The sequence below is a fragment of the Danio rerio genome, chromosome 5 (assembly GCF_049306965.1).
Source record: "Danio rerio strain Tuebingen ecotype United States chromosome 5, GRCz12tu, whole genome shotgun sequence".
Classification (NCBI taxonomy): Eukaryota; Metazoa; Chordata; class Actinopteri; order Cypriniformes; family Danionidae; genus Danio; species Danio rerio.
In genome coordinates this window covers 48,787,267-48,804,931 of record NC_133180.1, presented here as the reverse complement: position 1 = coordinate 48,804,931, position 17,665 = coordinate 48,787,267, and the positions used below count along the sequence as shown (strand labels likewise).

General features: G+C 35.8%; 2 protein-coding genes across 11 annotated transcripts in view; both read left to right on the top strand.

Annotated features, from left to right (window-relative positions):
* The first annotated feature begins 212 nt into the window (after positions 1-212).
* Positions 213-1,809, top strand: cox7c (cytochrome c oxidase subunit 7C). The gene is given in 3 exon segments (NM_199995.1): positions 213-347; positions 1,424-1,561; positions 1,722-1,809. Coding segments are annotated over 2 exon segments (192 nt in total). The 5' UTR covers positions 213-272; the 3' UTR covers positions 1,541-1,561; positions 1,722-1,809.
* An 11,462-nt stretch (positions 1,810-13,271) lies between these two features.
* The window catches only part of LOC101884613 (uncharacterized), a 71,899-nt gene continuing 67,505 nt past the window's right edge, over positions 13,272-17,665 (top strand). For all 10 annotated transcript variants that reach the window (XM_068221514.2, XM_073951394.1, XM_073951392.1 and 7 more), the window contains exons 1-4: positions 13,272-13,364; positions 13,944-14,130; positions 14,395-14,553; positions 15,079-15,174. The gene's annotated coding sequence lies outside the window, so the exon portion shown is untranslated. The remainder of the gene's footprint in view (positions 13,365-13,943; positions 14,131-14,394; positions 14,554-15,078; positions 15,175-17,665) is intronic.

Sequence of the window (17,665 nt, the reverse complement as noted above, 5' to 3'; positions counted from 1 at the left end):
GACCTATTTACTTTAGAGTATCCTACACTACTTATACAACAATGGTCAAAGCATTTAGACAACTAAAGCCCTATTAATTTTCTTGATTTATTCTGATATTGTTTTGTCCTCGTGTACGTGACTTTGAAAGCGCCTGCATTGAAACTCCATTTCCCACAATAACTTGCGGTGTGTCGCGTTACCCATAAGACTGTTCGCCCTCTATCTACAGACAGGAAGGTCGTTGAGAGTCATATACAGGTCGCGCAGATCCAACACTTCAGCTGAAAACAATGCTCGGACAAGCTGTTCGTCGGTTTGCCACGTCCGCGGTTCGCTCCAGTCACTATGCGGAGGGACCAGGAAAGGTACGTAGGTTTTCGGATGCGAGATAAACAATCCAATTGTTGTTTAAATCTTTAGCGGATGTATGTTTGGCCGGCAGAGGCCTGATGTTCATCTAAAGCCTGAATAGAGGACGTTTTAAGTGCTTAACGTTTGTTATAAATAATTGGTTTGTTTGCTTTGTACTTAATGGAATTAACGTCCTGTAAATTTAACGTATTGCTTGTTGTATTATGATTTATCTCCATAGACCGGATGCATGAGCTTCATTAGCATAGCATAACGTTAGCTTACTTTAGCTTAGCATGTGCCTATGTAGTAAATGCTTATTTACAAGACAGAGACATTTAATGAATATCAAAAGAAATGAATATCAAATAAAAGTACGTAAATGCAGGAAAATTGACTTTAATTTTATAGTTAGTGTAAAAATGAAAATGTACTCTACCCGCGCAAATTTTTATACCTTTATGAGTTTATTTGAGTGTATTTATTTCTGTTAAACAAAGAAAGATATTTAGATGAAAACTTACCATTGATTTCCATGATAGGATAAACAATTACCATGAAAGTAAATGGTTACCCATTTTATCGTTTTCTTCAAATTATCCTCTGTTCAACAGAAAAAACTCAAAACAGGTATTAAATAAATAAAAGGTATGCAAATGGCAATGTGGGTGAAGTGTAAGCTACTTAAAGGTGTATTATTGTGCAATTGTAAGTAACGTCCTTTAACTGGTTATCCTAGCCCTCCTGCTTTACAGATTTCTCTCGATCATGTAAATTAAGTTGCAGGTCATCATCTTTTCTATTTAATTTTTATCAATAGTTTTGATAATTATGTTTTATGTAGCTGTTAAAAATAGAATTAAAAAGATGTTGCTCTTTAATTTTCGTCTGAATAAGTAAGTCTAATGACCATGTCTAACTTATTCATTAGCAATGCCAGGAAGTTGTGATCAATTTTGCTTCTCTATTGCAATCGAAAACTTTTATCAGGGAATTGAAAACTAATTCAACTTTTAGCATTCATATTCTTACTCTGTGTTTGCAGTAATTCTCAAATTATTTATTGTATTTTTTATTTATTTTTTTGCAGAACCTGCCTTTCTCAGTAGAGAACAAGTGGAGGCTTCTTGGCATGATGGTGCTGTTCTTCGGCAGTGGATTCGCCTTCCCCTTCATTGTTGTCAGGCATCAGATCCTGAAGAAGTGAAGCTCCTACCAGTCATACATTGTAAGTAACATTGCATCATAAACATTCTGAGCACAAGTACCTTTTAATGTTCAATCAATCAATTACAATTTGAAATTATGTGGTTCACGATGTCTCAATATTCAGATTCAGTAATGTCATTGTAATATTTCTCATGGCTATTTTGTGTGTTGTTTTTTAGGTCGGGTGTGATTCTTGCACAACACAGCTCTGTTTCTTCTGGTGTGGATTCTATTATGTTATTGTAAATAAAATGACCAGTTAAATACTGTTTTCACTCGTTCATTATACCGGGCTTTCTTTTCAAATGAGAAAGCCCATCTGTCAATCCAAGTCAGGGGTCTTCAAACTCAGTCCTGGAGGGCCGGTGTCCTGCATAGTTTAACTTCAACTTCCTTCAACACACTTGCCCATAAGTTTTTAGTATATAAAAAGAGCTTGATTAGCTAGTTCAAGGCTGTTGTAAACTGATATTTTTTTTCTTATTAAATAATGCTAAAGTTTATGTTTACAAATGAACACTTGTTTGTAGAGCAAGTACTGATTTATGCCATTTAATATTACTAGTCATTTCTCCCATAGGCAAATGAATCGGAAGTTCTAAAACAAGCAAGTGCACTTCCACATTGCAAAATAGGTTAAATACAAAACGTGCACATTTTCATTACAATCAAAATCATAAGAAAATAAGGTGTGAGTAGAGTTGACAGTACAGCTGTGAAGCATGTATGCAGCTTATCTGCAGTTATACAATATAATATTTTTTTTTCTTTTCGACTTAGTCCCTTTATTAATCAGGGGTCGCTACAGCGAATGAACAGCCTTCTTATCCAGCATAAGTTTTATGTAGCGGATGCCCTTACAGCCATAACGCAATGGGAGACACGCATACACACTTGCATTCACACACATACACTACGGACAATTTAGCATATTCAGTTCACCTATACCACATGTCTTTTGGCTGGGGGAAAACGAAGCACCAGGGGTCTGTTCTTCATACGTGGATTACTCAATTAGCTGGATTTGAATATTGATGATTTGACATGATCCAGGATCGTTTAGTTCTTCAAAACTCATCTGAGACTTGTTGTCATAGCAACAGTTCTGGTAGCTTAAACCTGCTTATGAACAGGTTCATTTTATATAAACAGGATTAGATCGGGTGAGTTCAAACAAATATAATACTGAAAGCAGGGGCACATGCAGATATGATTTACTTCATATACAAGTGTGTTTATTGAGTGTGGTAATTCCAAAATAAAAATGTTATTCTCTATGTGCAATTAAACCAACGCTGGTGAAAGCAATGTACTTTAATCAAAAAGCAAACTGATGCATCTCTGTGTGTGCGCGCAGAGATCCCGTGCGCCTCTCGCATGAGCTGCTCTTCTCCCAAGTGCGAGTCCCGATAGTTACTTGCTGCTCACGCGGCACTAATGCGTTGTAAAACCAAAGTAACCGCCTTTTTAGTTTTGCAAGTTGACAAAACTAAAGTTTAAACAATTTGATTGTGATCTCACTAAGCATGCCTCCTGGTAGATTTTTTTTTTGTATGAAGCAAAAAGAAGGGATGACAAGTCAGGTAGGTAAGACTTAAAAAACCTAATTTCCTGCCATGAGTCAAGTCTAAGACAACAGATGATTCTATAAAACATTTATTTTTTTGTATTTTATTGAATTGTCTTTAGAATTTCATTCAAATTAAAATTTGTGCAAAAGATTTCTTAAATGATCTTAGCATCTTGTCTTAACATTGTTTTCCAGGTACATTTAAGATTATTTAGAAAAATAATTGTATAATAACAATAAAACTTTTATTGATTTTTGAGGGGGAATGGGGTGCGTGCCTCAGTAGAGCTTTATGTCTAGCAACGCCCCTGACTGAAAGTATGTACCAAATGCTGATATTTTGTTACCGTATATGTATGTATATATGTGTGTGTGTATATATATATATATATATATATATATATATATATATATATATATATATACACACACATATATATATATACATACATACATACATAAGTTAAAAAATATATATATTAATACAATTTATGCAATGTGCACTTCAAAATAAAAGTACAAAGACTGCCACCTGGTGGCTCAAAGTTAAATTTATTGATATTAACATTTTAAATACCGATGTGTAGATGCACAATATTTGACTTTATTTTTAAAGGATAATTTATGCAGTCATTCACTTGTTGTGACTGCTAATATACCAATGATTTGAGGCTTTGCTTGTAGACACCTTTACTGATATCAAAATGCTTTTATGATGCAAAATTAATTTATACAGTTATTCCTTTCAAAATACATTGATATGCATTGCAATACATGACGATTACTCTTGACACATGAAAGTGCAGAGCCTGCAGCTCACAACAGATGTGGAAAGTTATTGCGTGGGATTTTTAACAAACCGTTTACTTCTAATTTTATGTAATTTTGCTCGCATGGATAACTGAATATCAATCAGATGATGTCATTACGCTGCTGTGCGTTAGCCAATCGTTGCATTGCTGATTATGATTTCGAGTAAATAGTTTTGTGATTTAGTAGGCAACAGATCTATGGGGACCACACAACAAATATTGTAAACTGAGCAAGTTGGTTTCTGCCTTTTTAGAATAGTGGTTAATCGCCTGTTTGATGACCAAGACTGACATGCTTGTGTTTAAGAGATTTTATACTCGGCTGGTACAAGACTAAGGATGTTATAGGAATCCGAATGAACAGGAATAATATACAATAACTAATCAAAGAAATTATTCAATCATAATCTAAAGTAATATTAAAAAAAACTAAATAATCTCATTAAATATTTTATAATTGGAGTCAAATAAAACTAAAATAAATATATTAATATTCTAAACCACCTCATACTAAAATTGGAGTCAGATATGAGTTAAATTTAAAGTAAATCAACATTGTGCACCGGAAAGGCCGAATATCCAGTGAACCTTCGTCCACCAGTATACACCGTCGTTGGACTAACTGGCTAGACCTTACAGAGGCCACTGTCCCGATCAGAAATTGTGCGTTTACCAGATTAGATTTATTTTATTTTCCCAGTTGTTTTAGTGTAATGTTAGCTCATACCCGAATCTAAATGGCTAGCAGCGAATATTTACCAATGTTTACTGTCGTTTACTTTTTTTTGCACATCTTAAAGACGTTGCCAAAGTTCTTCCGGATTTAGTTTGTCTCAGTTTCTTTATGTAAATTTCAGACAGACTGGATGATTAGCAGATCAGATCTGTGTGTAGAGCACTGGCTGTTGTCAGACTCAGTGTGCAGACAATGACAAAAATAATGTATTTTTGTTAATGTCCACTTGAATGACAAAAATGAGCCATAATTCCACATTCACTTTTAAGTAGTTGTATCACTGCAAACTTTTGTTTAATGTCGTGAGCAGCATGTTATCTCTACTGTCAGCGTGACTTTCCTAGATCTCTTAGTGTTGTGGCTTAGCGTAAGCGTTTATGTATCACTATAACACTGTGTCCTTGAGAACAAAGATGCTATCTTAGCCGGTGCCAGAATGCTAAGGTCATAGAGAACAGGCCATTAAAAAACCAGCCACCCCTAAATCAGTCAGCCAGATTCTATGATAACTCTTCCCTGGACACAGGCCCTGATTAAAACAAAGTAGAGCCATTAAAAATCTATTCCATAATTGTGTATTAATGTTTAATGATTCTGGACCGTCATGGAGCACTCTAAAGCTAATGTACCATCAAATTTGCCATAAGCAACAAAAGCACTGGCAAATATAAACTACGTTCATTTTGCATGAATTTTTATTCTGTTTTATAGAAAGCTGCCATTTTACCTCTGGGCCTTTTTATGTTTTGTATGCAGTAAGATGTTTGAATGTGTCTAGCTTTTTAGGTTAATTGCTGGAATAATAAGCTATTTTTATTAGCATTACTCATTCTCCCTTTATACTTTGGCTGTTGCAATTGGTTTAACTGGCTTGACCTCTACCAAGAACTTTCAAGGGGTATACTGAAGCACTGTGTGTTCAACATTATATTCGATTTGAAGCCCAAGTTTTTCAGATGTGAAAAAATATAGACTCACCGGGCACTTTATTAGGTACACTTTGCTAGTACCGGGTTGGACCCTCTTTTGTCTTTAGAATTGCCCTAATTCTTCATGGCATAGATTCAACAAGGTACTGAAATATTCCTCAGAAATTTTGGTCCATATTCTCATAATAACATCCTGCAGTTGCTGTTGTCGACTGCACATCCATGATGCGGATCTCTCATTCCACTACACCTCAAAGGTGCTCTAGTGGATCAAGATGAGGGGCCTCATGTATCAACGCTGTATACGCACAAAAACTTTGCGTACGCCAGGTTTCACGCTCAGAATCGCTCACGTTTGGATTAACTAACGATGAACTGAACGTGGGAATGTGCACACCTCCACGCCACCTTTATGGCTGGCGTACGCACATTTTTTGTGCGTGTCTGTTTTATTTCCATTGGCGACTCCTAGAGGCAGTTGTTAAATTGCACTCTACAAAGTGTCTTTGAGCCTTGCAATGGCAGCTGTATGAGACGGGTTCATCTAGCAGGTATATAAGGTTTCCATACCATACAGTTGACCAGCTTAACATTAAAGCGCAATTTGCAGCGGTCGCCTGTTTTCCCAATGTAATCTGAGCTATCTACTGCACGCACATTTCTATAAAGACACTATCTGAAGATGAATTTGCATGCGTGAATCAGAAACATTTCCATTCAATAAATGTGCAAATAAAATGTGATGCAAAAACTTATTGATTCCTACTTGTCTTTCTTGTGATAAATAGTTGGTCAAAATCTGATATGTAGCGGGGGGAAAAAGAAGAAAGAGTTCATCAGATGCTGGATTCGAACCGAGTTCATGCTCGAACGTGTCAAAACATAAAGACATGTGTCTTATGAGCTGCGCCACTGAGACTGTTATGAATATTGCAACATTTTACACCTATAAACCACTCTATTTTTTTTCTTTTGTTGTTAATTCTGGAGAACAAACTTTTCACCGCTTTTCTCCATCCTACCTCCGAAAGGAGCACCTCCAATTCACATTCTGTTCAAAGTTTTGCTTGATTTTGTCATTGCTTTTTCGTTGAGTTTTGCCAAAGTATAGTCAATAGCAAATTCATACGGGGGAGGAGGCAGGAAGGGGTTTTGTGCTCGTGCATGTTACGCTTAGTTTCACGTTCATTCAGATGTACAAAAGAATATGCGTGAGATTCGGCGTACGCAGTGTTTCATACATCTGAATTTTTTTCTGCGTACGCAATGTTTTAGTATGATTTCCACGCAAGTCTTCGTACATGAGGCCCCTGGTGACTGTGGAGGACATTTAAGTACAGTGAGTTCAATTGGTTCTAAAGCCCACACCATTACACCACCACCAAGAGACTGAACCATTGATACAAGGGAGGATCAAAAAATGCTTTCATGTTGTTGATGCCAAATTCTGACCCCACCATCTAAATGCCACAGCAAATATTGAGACTCATCAGAAGAGGCATGGTGTTTCCAATCTACTATTGTCCAATTCTTGTGAGCCTGTGGGCCTGTAGCCCATCCACCTCAAGGTTGGACATGCTGTGCGTTCAGAGATGCTCTTCTGCATACCTCATTTGTGATGAGTGGCTATGTGAGTTATTGTTGCTTTTCTATTAGCTGGAACCAGTCTGGCCATTCCCCTCTGACCTCTGGCATCAATAAGGCATTTGCGCCCACAGAACTGCTGCTCACTGGATATTTTCTCTTTTTTCGGACCAAAATGACAGATTGTAGTTTGCTTTTATTAATGCATTCAAGAGTTCACACTTAGCTGATAATCAATAAAGCGTATTTGGCATGCTGTCCCGGAAGAGAGCCCTGAGCTCGTAATATCCTGGAGCCCGGGGCTCCCTCCGGTTAGAAGGGCAAGAGGAGAATTTGAGGTCAGGTAGGTCTCGAGAACTCCCCTGCTTGTCACCGTGAAAAGTGTAAACTCGGGTTGTATTGGTTGATAATTTGTTTTAGTCGATTGGCTATGGTTTATGTTTTTGGAAGGTGGGAGGAAACCGGGGAACCCGGGGAAAACCCACGCGAACACGGGGAGAACATGTAAACTCCGCACAGAAACACCAACCGGCCCGATGGGTTGGACCGGTGTTGTTTTTGCTGTGAGGCAACAGTGCTAGCCACTGGGCCACCGTGTCGCCCGATCAGAAAAAGTGGGAGGATGTAGGGGTGGAAGGGGGGGAGCTTCAAGACGAAGATAACTGGAGTGAAAAACTCGTTCGTGTTCGTGTGGGTTTCCTCTGGGTGCTCTGGTTTCCCCCACAGTCCAAAGACATGCGGTACAGGTGAATTGGGTAAGCTAAGATTGTCCGTAGTGTATGAGTGTGAATGGGTGTGTGTGTGGATGCTGGTGAAGTTGGCGGTTCGTTCCGCTGTGGCGACCCCGGATTAATAAAGGGACTAAGCCGAAAAGAAAATAAATGAATGAATACCTTTCATTGCTTAATTCATAATGCTTTTTTTTTTTTTCAAAAATTTAAAACTAGAAGCTAAATAAACAAATAATAGATTTAATGAATAAATAAATATCAATTACATTAAGTGTGGTTTATTCATAAAGTAATTTCGAGAGGATCATGTGCTTATAATCAACACGGCTGGCTCCTTGTTAGCGCCGTAATCAGCTCTATTAAATGTTGGTGATTACCTTAAATGTTAGCGCGAAATTGCCGGTCTTTCTTTTAATTCAGTATCGTGACAAGTCAAATAGTGAAAGAATCAGTTTATTAACTCAAGTTTGATAAATGCCATCTAAAACGTGTGTTTGGGGAAGAAAATGTTAGCTAACTAGTGCCATTTCCCTTAACTTAGCTGAAAATGAGCTCTGATATCTCTTTTCACATTTACCATTCATTCAGAACGGACCTTCGGGTCACCCGGAAGGCGGAGAAATGATAAATTTGTGTCACTTTGTCTTCGCTGATAAGATATATAGCCAGTTACACAACATTCCTATGTAACTCCCAATGATACTTCCAGGTTTCTTCCCACCGCAGCCTTGATTTCGCTTTTGAAAATGGCGGCCGCGTGAAATCAGTCTAAAGTTGCACAGAAACCCTCATTTAGTTAATTATTCATTTATTAATTTTCTTATTGGCTTAGTCCCTTTATTACTCCAGGGTCGCCACAGCGGAATGAACCACCAACTTATCCAGCACATTTTTACGCAGCGGATGCCCTTCCAGCTGCAATCTCTGGGAAACATCCACACAAACACATCCACACACACACACTCATACGCTAAGGACAATTTAGCCTAGTGCATGTCTTTGGACTGTAGGGGGGAACCGGAGCACCCATGCGAACGCAGGGAGAACATGCAAACTCCACACAGAAATGCCAACTGAGCCAGCGACCTTCTTGCTGTGAGGCGACAGCACTACCTACTGCGCCACTCCTTTACCCCCTCATTTAGTTAATTAATGAAGCATATTTGTTGCCCACCCTCTTGATTTCAGAGTAATTGCACTTTTTTTGTATGGCAACACAGTCTTTGCAAATTTCATTCATTCATTATCTTGTCGGCTTAGTCCCTTTATTAATCCGGGGTCGCCACAGCGGAATGAACCACCAACTTATCCAGCAAGTTTTTACGCAGCGGATGCCCTTCCAGCCGCAACCCATCTCTGGGAAACATCCACACACACACTCATACCCTACGGACAATTTAGCCTACCTAATTCACCTGTGCCACATGTCTTTGGACTGTGGGGGAAACCGGAGCATCCGGAGGAAACCCACGCGAAGGCAGAGAGAACATGCAAACTCCACACAGAAACGCCAACTGAGCCGAGGTTCGAACCAGCAACCTTCTTGCTGTGAGGCGACAGCACTACCTACTGCGCCACTGCCTCGCCCGCAGTGCAAATTTGAACTTCAAAAACAAAATACCAGTGAAAATAAACTAAAATAAAATAGCACAAAGGGAATAATCAGAACAGCTTGTTATATTAGAGACTCATGTCCACTTTCTTATATGCCATGCTCTTTTTAAAGCACTCTGTAATATTTATGTTATTTTACTGACTTATTCTTCAGCTTGTAAATTCAACTGTCATAGTTTGTCACAGGCAATGTACATTAACTAGTTTGATTTTCTTGTGGCATTAGGGCTTCTAAATAGTATGAATTTGAATAGAATGGAACTTGGACGTACTACATCCCCCATTTGTCATTATCACATGACCTAACCACATCAGTTGTATCGGTTCACTCCCTTACATGAATTCTCCTGCATTGCATAATGGGATAGTGTAGCGTCTACTGGATGCACACTACACAATCTCATCAAAAGTAATAGGACATCCTGTACTTCGGCTACTGTGTATTTGGACATACTACTCGGCTTGCATACTGTTTTTTACACACTATATAGAAGGGCAGTATGCAATTTCAGATTAAAGTCTGCATGGCTGACTATTAAAATTTAATGTGAACTGTCAGTCACTACTACAAACACTGACAGTTTTGGAAAACAAAGTAATTAATTAATTAATTAATTTATTGATTTATTATTAAATTAACAACTTTTTAAAACTTTACAACTTTTTTCATGTAAAAACTTACACCATGAACTATGGAAACCCATTTCCGCCACTGAATGATAAAAAAAAAATAATAATAATAATGGAAAAAGAAAATTGTAAAGTCATAATTGTGAGTTATTAAATCATAATTTTGAGTTATAAAGTCAGAATTCCAAGTTATAAAGTCAGAATTAATTAAATCAGAATTCCGAGTTATAAACCGAGTTCCATCCTTCAGTGGCTGAAACGGGCGTCCATAATGAACAAACAATTAAATGTTGTGGGAGGTGAGACTATTCAACAGAGACCAAAATAATACATTTTGATCAACATGACATGAGCAACTGATAATGTAGGAAACAATAGAGAATTGCACATATTTGTTTACCTGGATGTAAAAAGCATTTGGAACTGCTTTTCTGATATGCACAACTGTCACGATCTGAAGACAAACAGGTAGTTTTGAGAATTTCCATTCTGATCTGAGAAACGGAGCAAAGTGACTGAAAACTGTTACAGAATCAACATTTATTCATCAAATAAAATAACAACAATAAACACAGAAATAGTGGGTTATGTATGAAAGCTAATGTTGAAAGATAATAAGCAGCTTTAGCCTCAGGCAAAAGTTTTTTTTTCGTATATTATATGTATATATTACAAATATAAAACAAGTATTATAAGTATTATTAAGTATAAAAACTACATTGTAAATGCTGTGAGTTTGCGTCAAGATGATGATACATAGGACGACTTTTTGAGCAATTGTCACTTTAGAATTATAAGGTTCTTTACTTTTAAAGTCTGTGATGTATATAAGTCCCTGCCACATGCTCCTTGCGTTATTTGTTAAATTGACCCTCTACCTTGTTACCTTGTCTCTGTATTGACCTTTTGCTGCTTTGATGGTTTTACTGAGGTTGTAATTTGCTTGTTTTTGTTCCTCAACATTTCTTTTTTTTATTATTTATTTTTCATTTTACAGTATAACAAACAACACAATTGACAAAAAGAATATTCAGCATTAAGTGTAGCATCAGAGTATACAAATATAGAAACATGTACATCAACAAATCCAGTTTATGTTACTAGATAAAACAGAAATCAAATAACAGCTTGTGAATGGTCAGTATGATAACAATGGATATTATACAGGCTCAGGTCAAAGGGTTCATAAAGAGTCAAAAAAAAAAATTTCCAGGTTTTTAAAAATATGTGTGTTTTGTTTTTTAGGCTATATGTTAAATATTCCAAATGCAGCGTGCCATTTATGATATTTTTAAATAATTCAAATGTTGGAGGGAGTTCCTGTTTCCAGTTTAACAGAATACATAGATACATAAGATATTAGACTTATCCTTTTGGTAAAAAAAGGGTCTGATACCTCATTCAAATCCACCCCAAAAAGATATATTAAAGGAGTCTTGAGATATTTCTTTCCCAGGATCATCATAGAAAACTCATGTACTGAATCCCAAAACTCATTTAGTTTTTTACAGCTCCAAAAAATATGCATAATGGTGACCTTATGTTTCTTACATCGGTTACATAAAGACGAAGCACCGGGATATATCCTACTAAGGCGAACTGGGGTCAAATATATTCTTTGTATAAATTTGTAATTTTGTTCAATTATTTTGTTACTTGAAAATGAAAAAGATGTACATTTGTATACAACTTCCCACTGATCATCAACAAAATTACAACCGAGGTCTTTTTCCCCACACGTTTTTTAATGAGATTAAAGAAGAATCAGCTTGGTCTCTTAAAATTGTATATATCTTAGATATCTTTCCCTTCAACATTGGGCTATTCTCTAGAATGTTTTCTAATTTGGATAATTCCAGTGAAATATGACCTTTTGCAAGGAAATCATTTATCATGTGTCTAAGTTGTAGGTACATGCACTGTAAAAACGCCAACTTTCAAAAAGTCCTCTGAACAAAGATTAATAAGTTAACTGAATTTAAATATCTTCATTTGAAATGCTGACAAATAATAGTTAGTTTGTTCAAGAAATATGGTGCTTCAATGTGAAAAACTTAAAATATTTCGTTGAACTAATACAAAATTCTTAGTTTTGCGTTGATGCGTGCCCTTCTTGTTGGCGCATGCGCCTTATAAGCTTCTGGCGCATGCGCAATTTACTTCCATAGCTCACTGCAGGGGGTACCTGTCACGTGCGCGCGACAAAACGAACCATCTTTCTTTCTGCGGAGCTACGTGTCAATCGTTTTCATAATCGATTGTATATAATTGTATACATGTTTTTTGTGCGATGTGCTACCCATCTGACTGCCCGATCTATTTTACCAGTGTATTAATGATGTGAGAGACCGTGATAGAGCGGTTAAGAGCAGGCCAACGACGTTTCTGCTAAATCATAGTAGTGATGGTCAAATGAAGCTTTCTGAACCAGTGAAGCGCTCGACTCAATTGTATCGGAAAAAGGTTCGTTACTCGAAGCTTTCTAAATCAGAGCTCAATGAGGACCTCTTCTGGTGAAAGTGTGGGAAAGCACTGTGTTGCCATAATGTCAAGTGTTCACAACTGACCAACTCATTCATGTAGTAATACAAAAACAGCAATATAAACAAATTACTCAATTACTGTAGTTTTTACACAAGATATATTACATTACACAACTGATGATTGTAGTAAAATCCAAGGTATTCAAAAGTTTATCATAACACAATTAGTCCCGCTCCAAGCAGGGATCGAACCAGGGATTCTTGATTGGGAGGCGAGTGCTCTAGGAGGACGCTATATGAACGATGTTTCAAGGTTGCATTCACCAGATGCTCTCTGTCAAACACAATACTACGATATGCGGTGGTTTTCTTTAAAGATAGTCATAAAAAAAATACGCTAATACACTTTAGTATTGTTCAAAACCTTTTTACTAAAAAATACTATTGTAGTTTAGTTTAATTACTGGTGTTTGGGACTGGTGCAGTGCTTTGAAACAAATGTATGTAATAGACGCCAATTCTCTAGCTATACACTTGAGGGTGTTTAAACCTTTGAATCAAAATTCGAAGCAGTCACGTGGGTAAAGGCGAAAATGAAGCTTCGGACATCACTGATCACGTGATGATGGCAAAACGAATCAAGCTCCGGTACACTGCTTCACAGCGAGATGTATCGTTTTTTTGATACAAGCTTCGAAGCCTCGGCGCACAACGTCACATCACTAAATCATAGGTATGTATGTCTTTTTTGTTGTCATCTAACGTTATATTATTTGATATGTTGGCTTTGATGTGCGCGTGTATCCTAATACGGAACTATTTGTTATAATTTAGCCGTGAGTTACTTGTTTCGTGCACTTGGTTTTGGCTATTTACATCAATAAAAGTTTTTAATGAATGTATTTGAAACAAATAGCGATTTCAATCGAGTCATTTGCTTTAATAACTCACGATTAATACAATGAGTATCATATAACATACCAGATCAGGTATCCAAGTCAAATTTCCTTGCTAAAACGAATATAACATTATGTCCTGTTTATCTAGATTGCTGTCAGCATTGCGCACATCATAACCATTTTTCCCTTCGAACCAGAGCCAGTGGAACAAACGGTGACGTGTTTAACTGTGTAATTTGTGTGAAAATCGTGTGATTTTCATGTAATTCATTGCTTGATTTGCTTGTATATTAGTTAGCTCGACTAAATGTCTATCATATTCAGACCAACTTGCTTTAACAGTCAGCTAGCTTTTATTTACATAAAAAATATAAAGGGCTAAATATATATTTTTCTTTCTTTTTGCTCAAAAGGACTGAAATATTGACAATGACATAATTCAATGCAAGATTTCCTTGAGGAGGTGAGACTTGCTATCATCAGTGAAATTTGACGGTCATTCACCAGCAGATACAAGAAACCTTTTCTCTTTGCCCAAAAGAAGTTGTTGAGATTTAGCCAGGAAGAAATTAGAGAGATAACCTGGACTTTAAGGAAGAGGTAAGTCACTATATTGCTATTGCTTAAGTTTCATTCAAGGTAGTAATGATAATGCTAAAAATAACAAACAACATTATTATTATAGGTAATTCAAAATACATCTGTATTCAGCATTTGAACATTTAAATATTTACATTTACAAATATATATGTATATATATATATATATATATATATATATATATATATATATATATATATATATATATATATATATATATTATGTGTAAATATTAATATGTATGTTTTTTTTTGTATATTGTAGATCTGCAAAGAGTTTTCTCAGATCTGTAATGTAGATCTCCTGAGACAGTTAATCGAGTGACTTGATAAATATACAGCACCTCTCCTGAAACTCTACAGAAAAAGAAGGGATTCAATGGGTCCAGAGATGGATACAACTTTAAACAAGATGAATGAGCAGGTACTCATTAAGATTTTTTTTTTTCTTATACACCCGTCTGATGTTTTTAACATGTGCAACATATTTTGTCCTGTCAAACACAAAAGCATGAATTTCATGCTCAGGTAATACAGTCCAATAAAACGTGATTGCAACAATTTAATTGTCCAGCCCTTTTGCATTAATTTTAATTGTGTCAAGTTGTGTTTTGATTGTGAGATGGAAGTAAGATAAATAACAGATGTTTCACTTGTTTTGAGTGACCATTTCAAATGAATACATTCAAAGAGGAAAATAGAAAATAATAGCTGTAGTTTTTAACTCAAAGTAATTGTCACATGAAACTAAACATTTTTCTAAATTTGCCAACACAACCATTATCAAATTCCATTGTATGGAAACCACAAAATTCTTTTTTAAAAATGAAGCCATGTGTTTTTTCAACAGCATGAATAAAATACTATGCTCATTTAAATGTACTAAGTACATTTTTACTTACAAAACAATAAGATTGTAAAACACCCTTTGTAAATGACTTTCCTTTAGGTCACTGATATTGTCACCGATCGAGAAAGAGCAGCTCTTGAGGGATTGCCAATTTTTCTTCGTAAAAATTCTGCTTGCTTTCTCAAGATATGTCTGGTAAGTTACCCATTTTCATACCCTATTCTACATTTATTAGTCTGCTTGGTAACACTTATAATAGCTGCACGCTATAAATAATTTATTTAGTATTAGCGAATAGTTAATTTATTTTCTGTTAAGCATAACTCTACATGAAGTGCTCAATGATTGTATTTTTTAACTTTAATGATTCATTTGTATTACTAATTTAAGTATTGCATTATTTACAAACCAGTTATTTAAGAATACTTGGTGTTTTTAAGATCATTCAGAATGCTTAAGTACACGATTAATAAACTATTCAAATTAACATTTAAATATCCTAATATTAAGGTATGTAATAATAGTTACTTTGTATGTTAGTATATGCTTTATGAGCTTAACTTCATCCAGTTGTGACCTAATCTAAAGTGAGGACTATTTATGCTTTATAAATCCCTTATGAATGACAATTAAAGGCTCAGTTATATTCTAAACAGGACAATAAACAACTTTCACAATTGAAACTGTATCAAATAAAAGTAAATCTTTGCAATTTTATGTAAAATAAAAGTTTAAAAAATTGCTAAATATTAAAAAGTTGTCAATATATTGTTCAATTATTATATATTATAGACTATTCAAAGTGTTACTGTTTGTATGTACGAAAATATTACATGTTTTTATTTTCTTTGCATAATAGTAATAACATTAATAAGTAGTAATTAATATTACACATCAATTAATTTTCCCATTACTTAATCTCCTATAAGGACACGGACCCTGAAGACCACAGCACTAGAGATTAAAGGATTGGAATCTTCACTGTGGTGGAAGATGATAATGGCACTTCTGTATCCCTGCAATATGTGATGAACCTCGCTAAAATCTTGGAGGAGGCCATAGTACTTCAGGATATCACACATCTGTCTGCAGCCTTCGCTTACTTGTTCAGCCTCTTGTATAGACTGAATATGGAACACCCAAAAGAACTCTTACTTTTTAAGTGATTCAGCATGTTTTATGGAGGTTGGTGGCACATGATCTGCGAGAGTTCAGTTCATTCATTCATTCATTTTCTTTTCGGCTTAGTCCCTTTATTAATCTGGGGTCGCCACAGCGCAATGAACTTGTTTTACGCAGCGGATGCCCTTCCGGCTGCAACCCATCTCTGGAAAACATCCATACACACTCATTCACACATACACTATGGACAATTTTAGCCTACCCAATTCACCTGTGCTTGTTCCCTGTAGTTAAAGGGTAAATACAGTATTTGTTCCCTCCTTGTTCCCTGTACTTACACACTGTAAAAAAAAAAAAGTTGAATAAACTTAAAATAATAAGGCAACCGATCACACACAGCTTTTTGAGTTAACTAAGTCGACTTAAAATATTTTGTTGAATTCCTTGTTTAACCAACAACATATTTTTGTTTGCTGAACAAATATTATCATGTTTACTCAACAAGATCTTTTGTTTGCTGAACAAAAATTTTCACGTTTATTCAACAAGATCTTTTGTTTACTGAACAAAAATGATCATGTTTACTCAACAAGATCTTTTGTTTGCTGAACAAAAATTTTCACGTTTATTCAACAAGATCTTTTGTTTACTGAACAAAAATGATCATGTTTACTCAACAAGATCTTTTGTTTGCTGAACAAAAAATTTCACATTTATTCAACAAGATCTTTTGTTTACTGAACAAAAATGATCATGTTTACCCAACAAGATATTTTGTTTGCTGAACAAAAATTTTCACGTTTATTCAACAAGATCTTTTGTTTACTGAACAAAAATTATCATGTTTACCCAACAAGATTTTTTTAGTTTACTGAACAAAATAAAACAAACTGATTCATTATGCATTTACTATTAATTTTTAGGATTCAAATTAAATACACAAGAATAGTCAATTCACTTTTTTTATTTTTAACTGTGTTCAAATCACAATCCAAAACATTTGCATACAAAATCAGCATTTGACATTAGCCGTGTTCAGCATTGGGCTAGTTTGTACACAACTAGTACTGAATGTTTCCAGATTTGAAAAGATTGTACACTGCCTCAACATAAAATAACTGGCAACCTTACTAAAACCAAGCTATTAGTGTGTCCAAACACTCAAACCAGGTGAATATACAATCATCTAATCAGAGTAAACCCTAAAAGCCACTCCATTCAAACAGTCTTTAAAGTGTACTGCACTTTTGTCAACAAAGTACATCAAGTCCAAAAACAGACCTCAAAACATTCAAACAGTGGCACAGTAGGAAGTGCTTTCGCCTCCCACCAAGGTCGCTGGTTCGAGTCTCAGCTGGGTCAGTTGCCGTTACTGTGTGGAGTTTGAATGTTCTCCCTGCGTTCACGTGGGTTTCCTTTGGGTTCTCTGGTTTCCCCCACAGTCCAAAGACGTGTGGCACAGGTGAATTGGGTAGGCTAAAATTGTCCATAGTGTATGTGTGAATGAGTGTGTATGGATGTTTTCCAGAGATGGGTTGCAGCCGGAAGGGCATGCGCTGCGTAA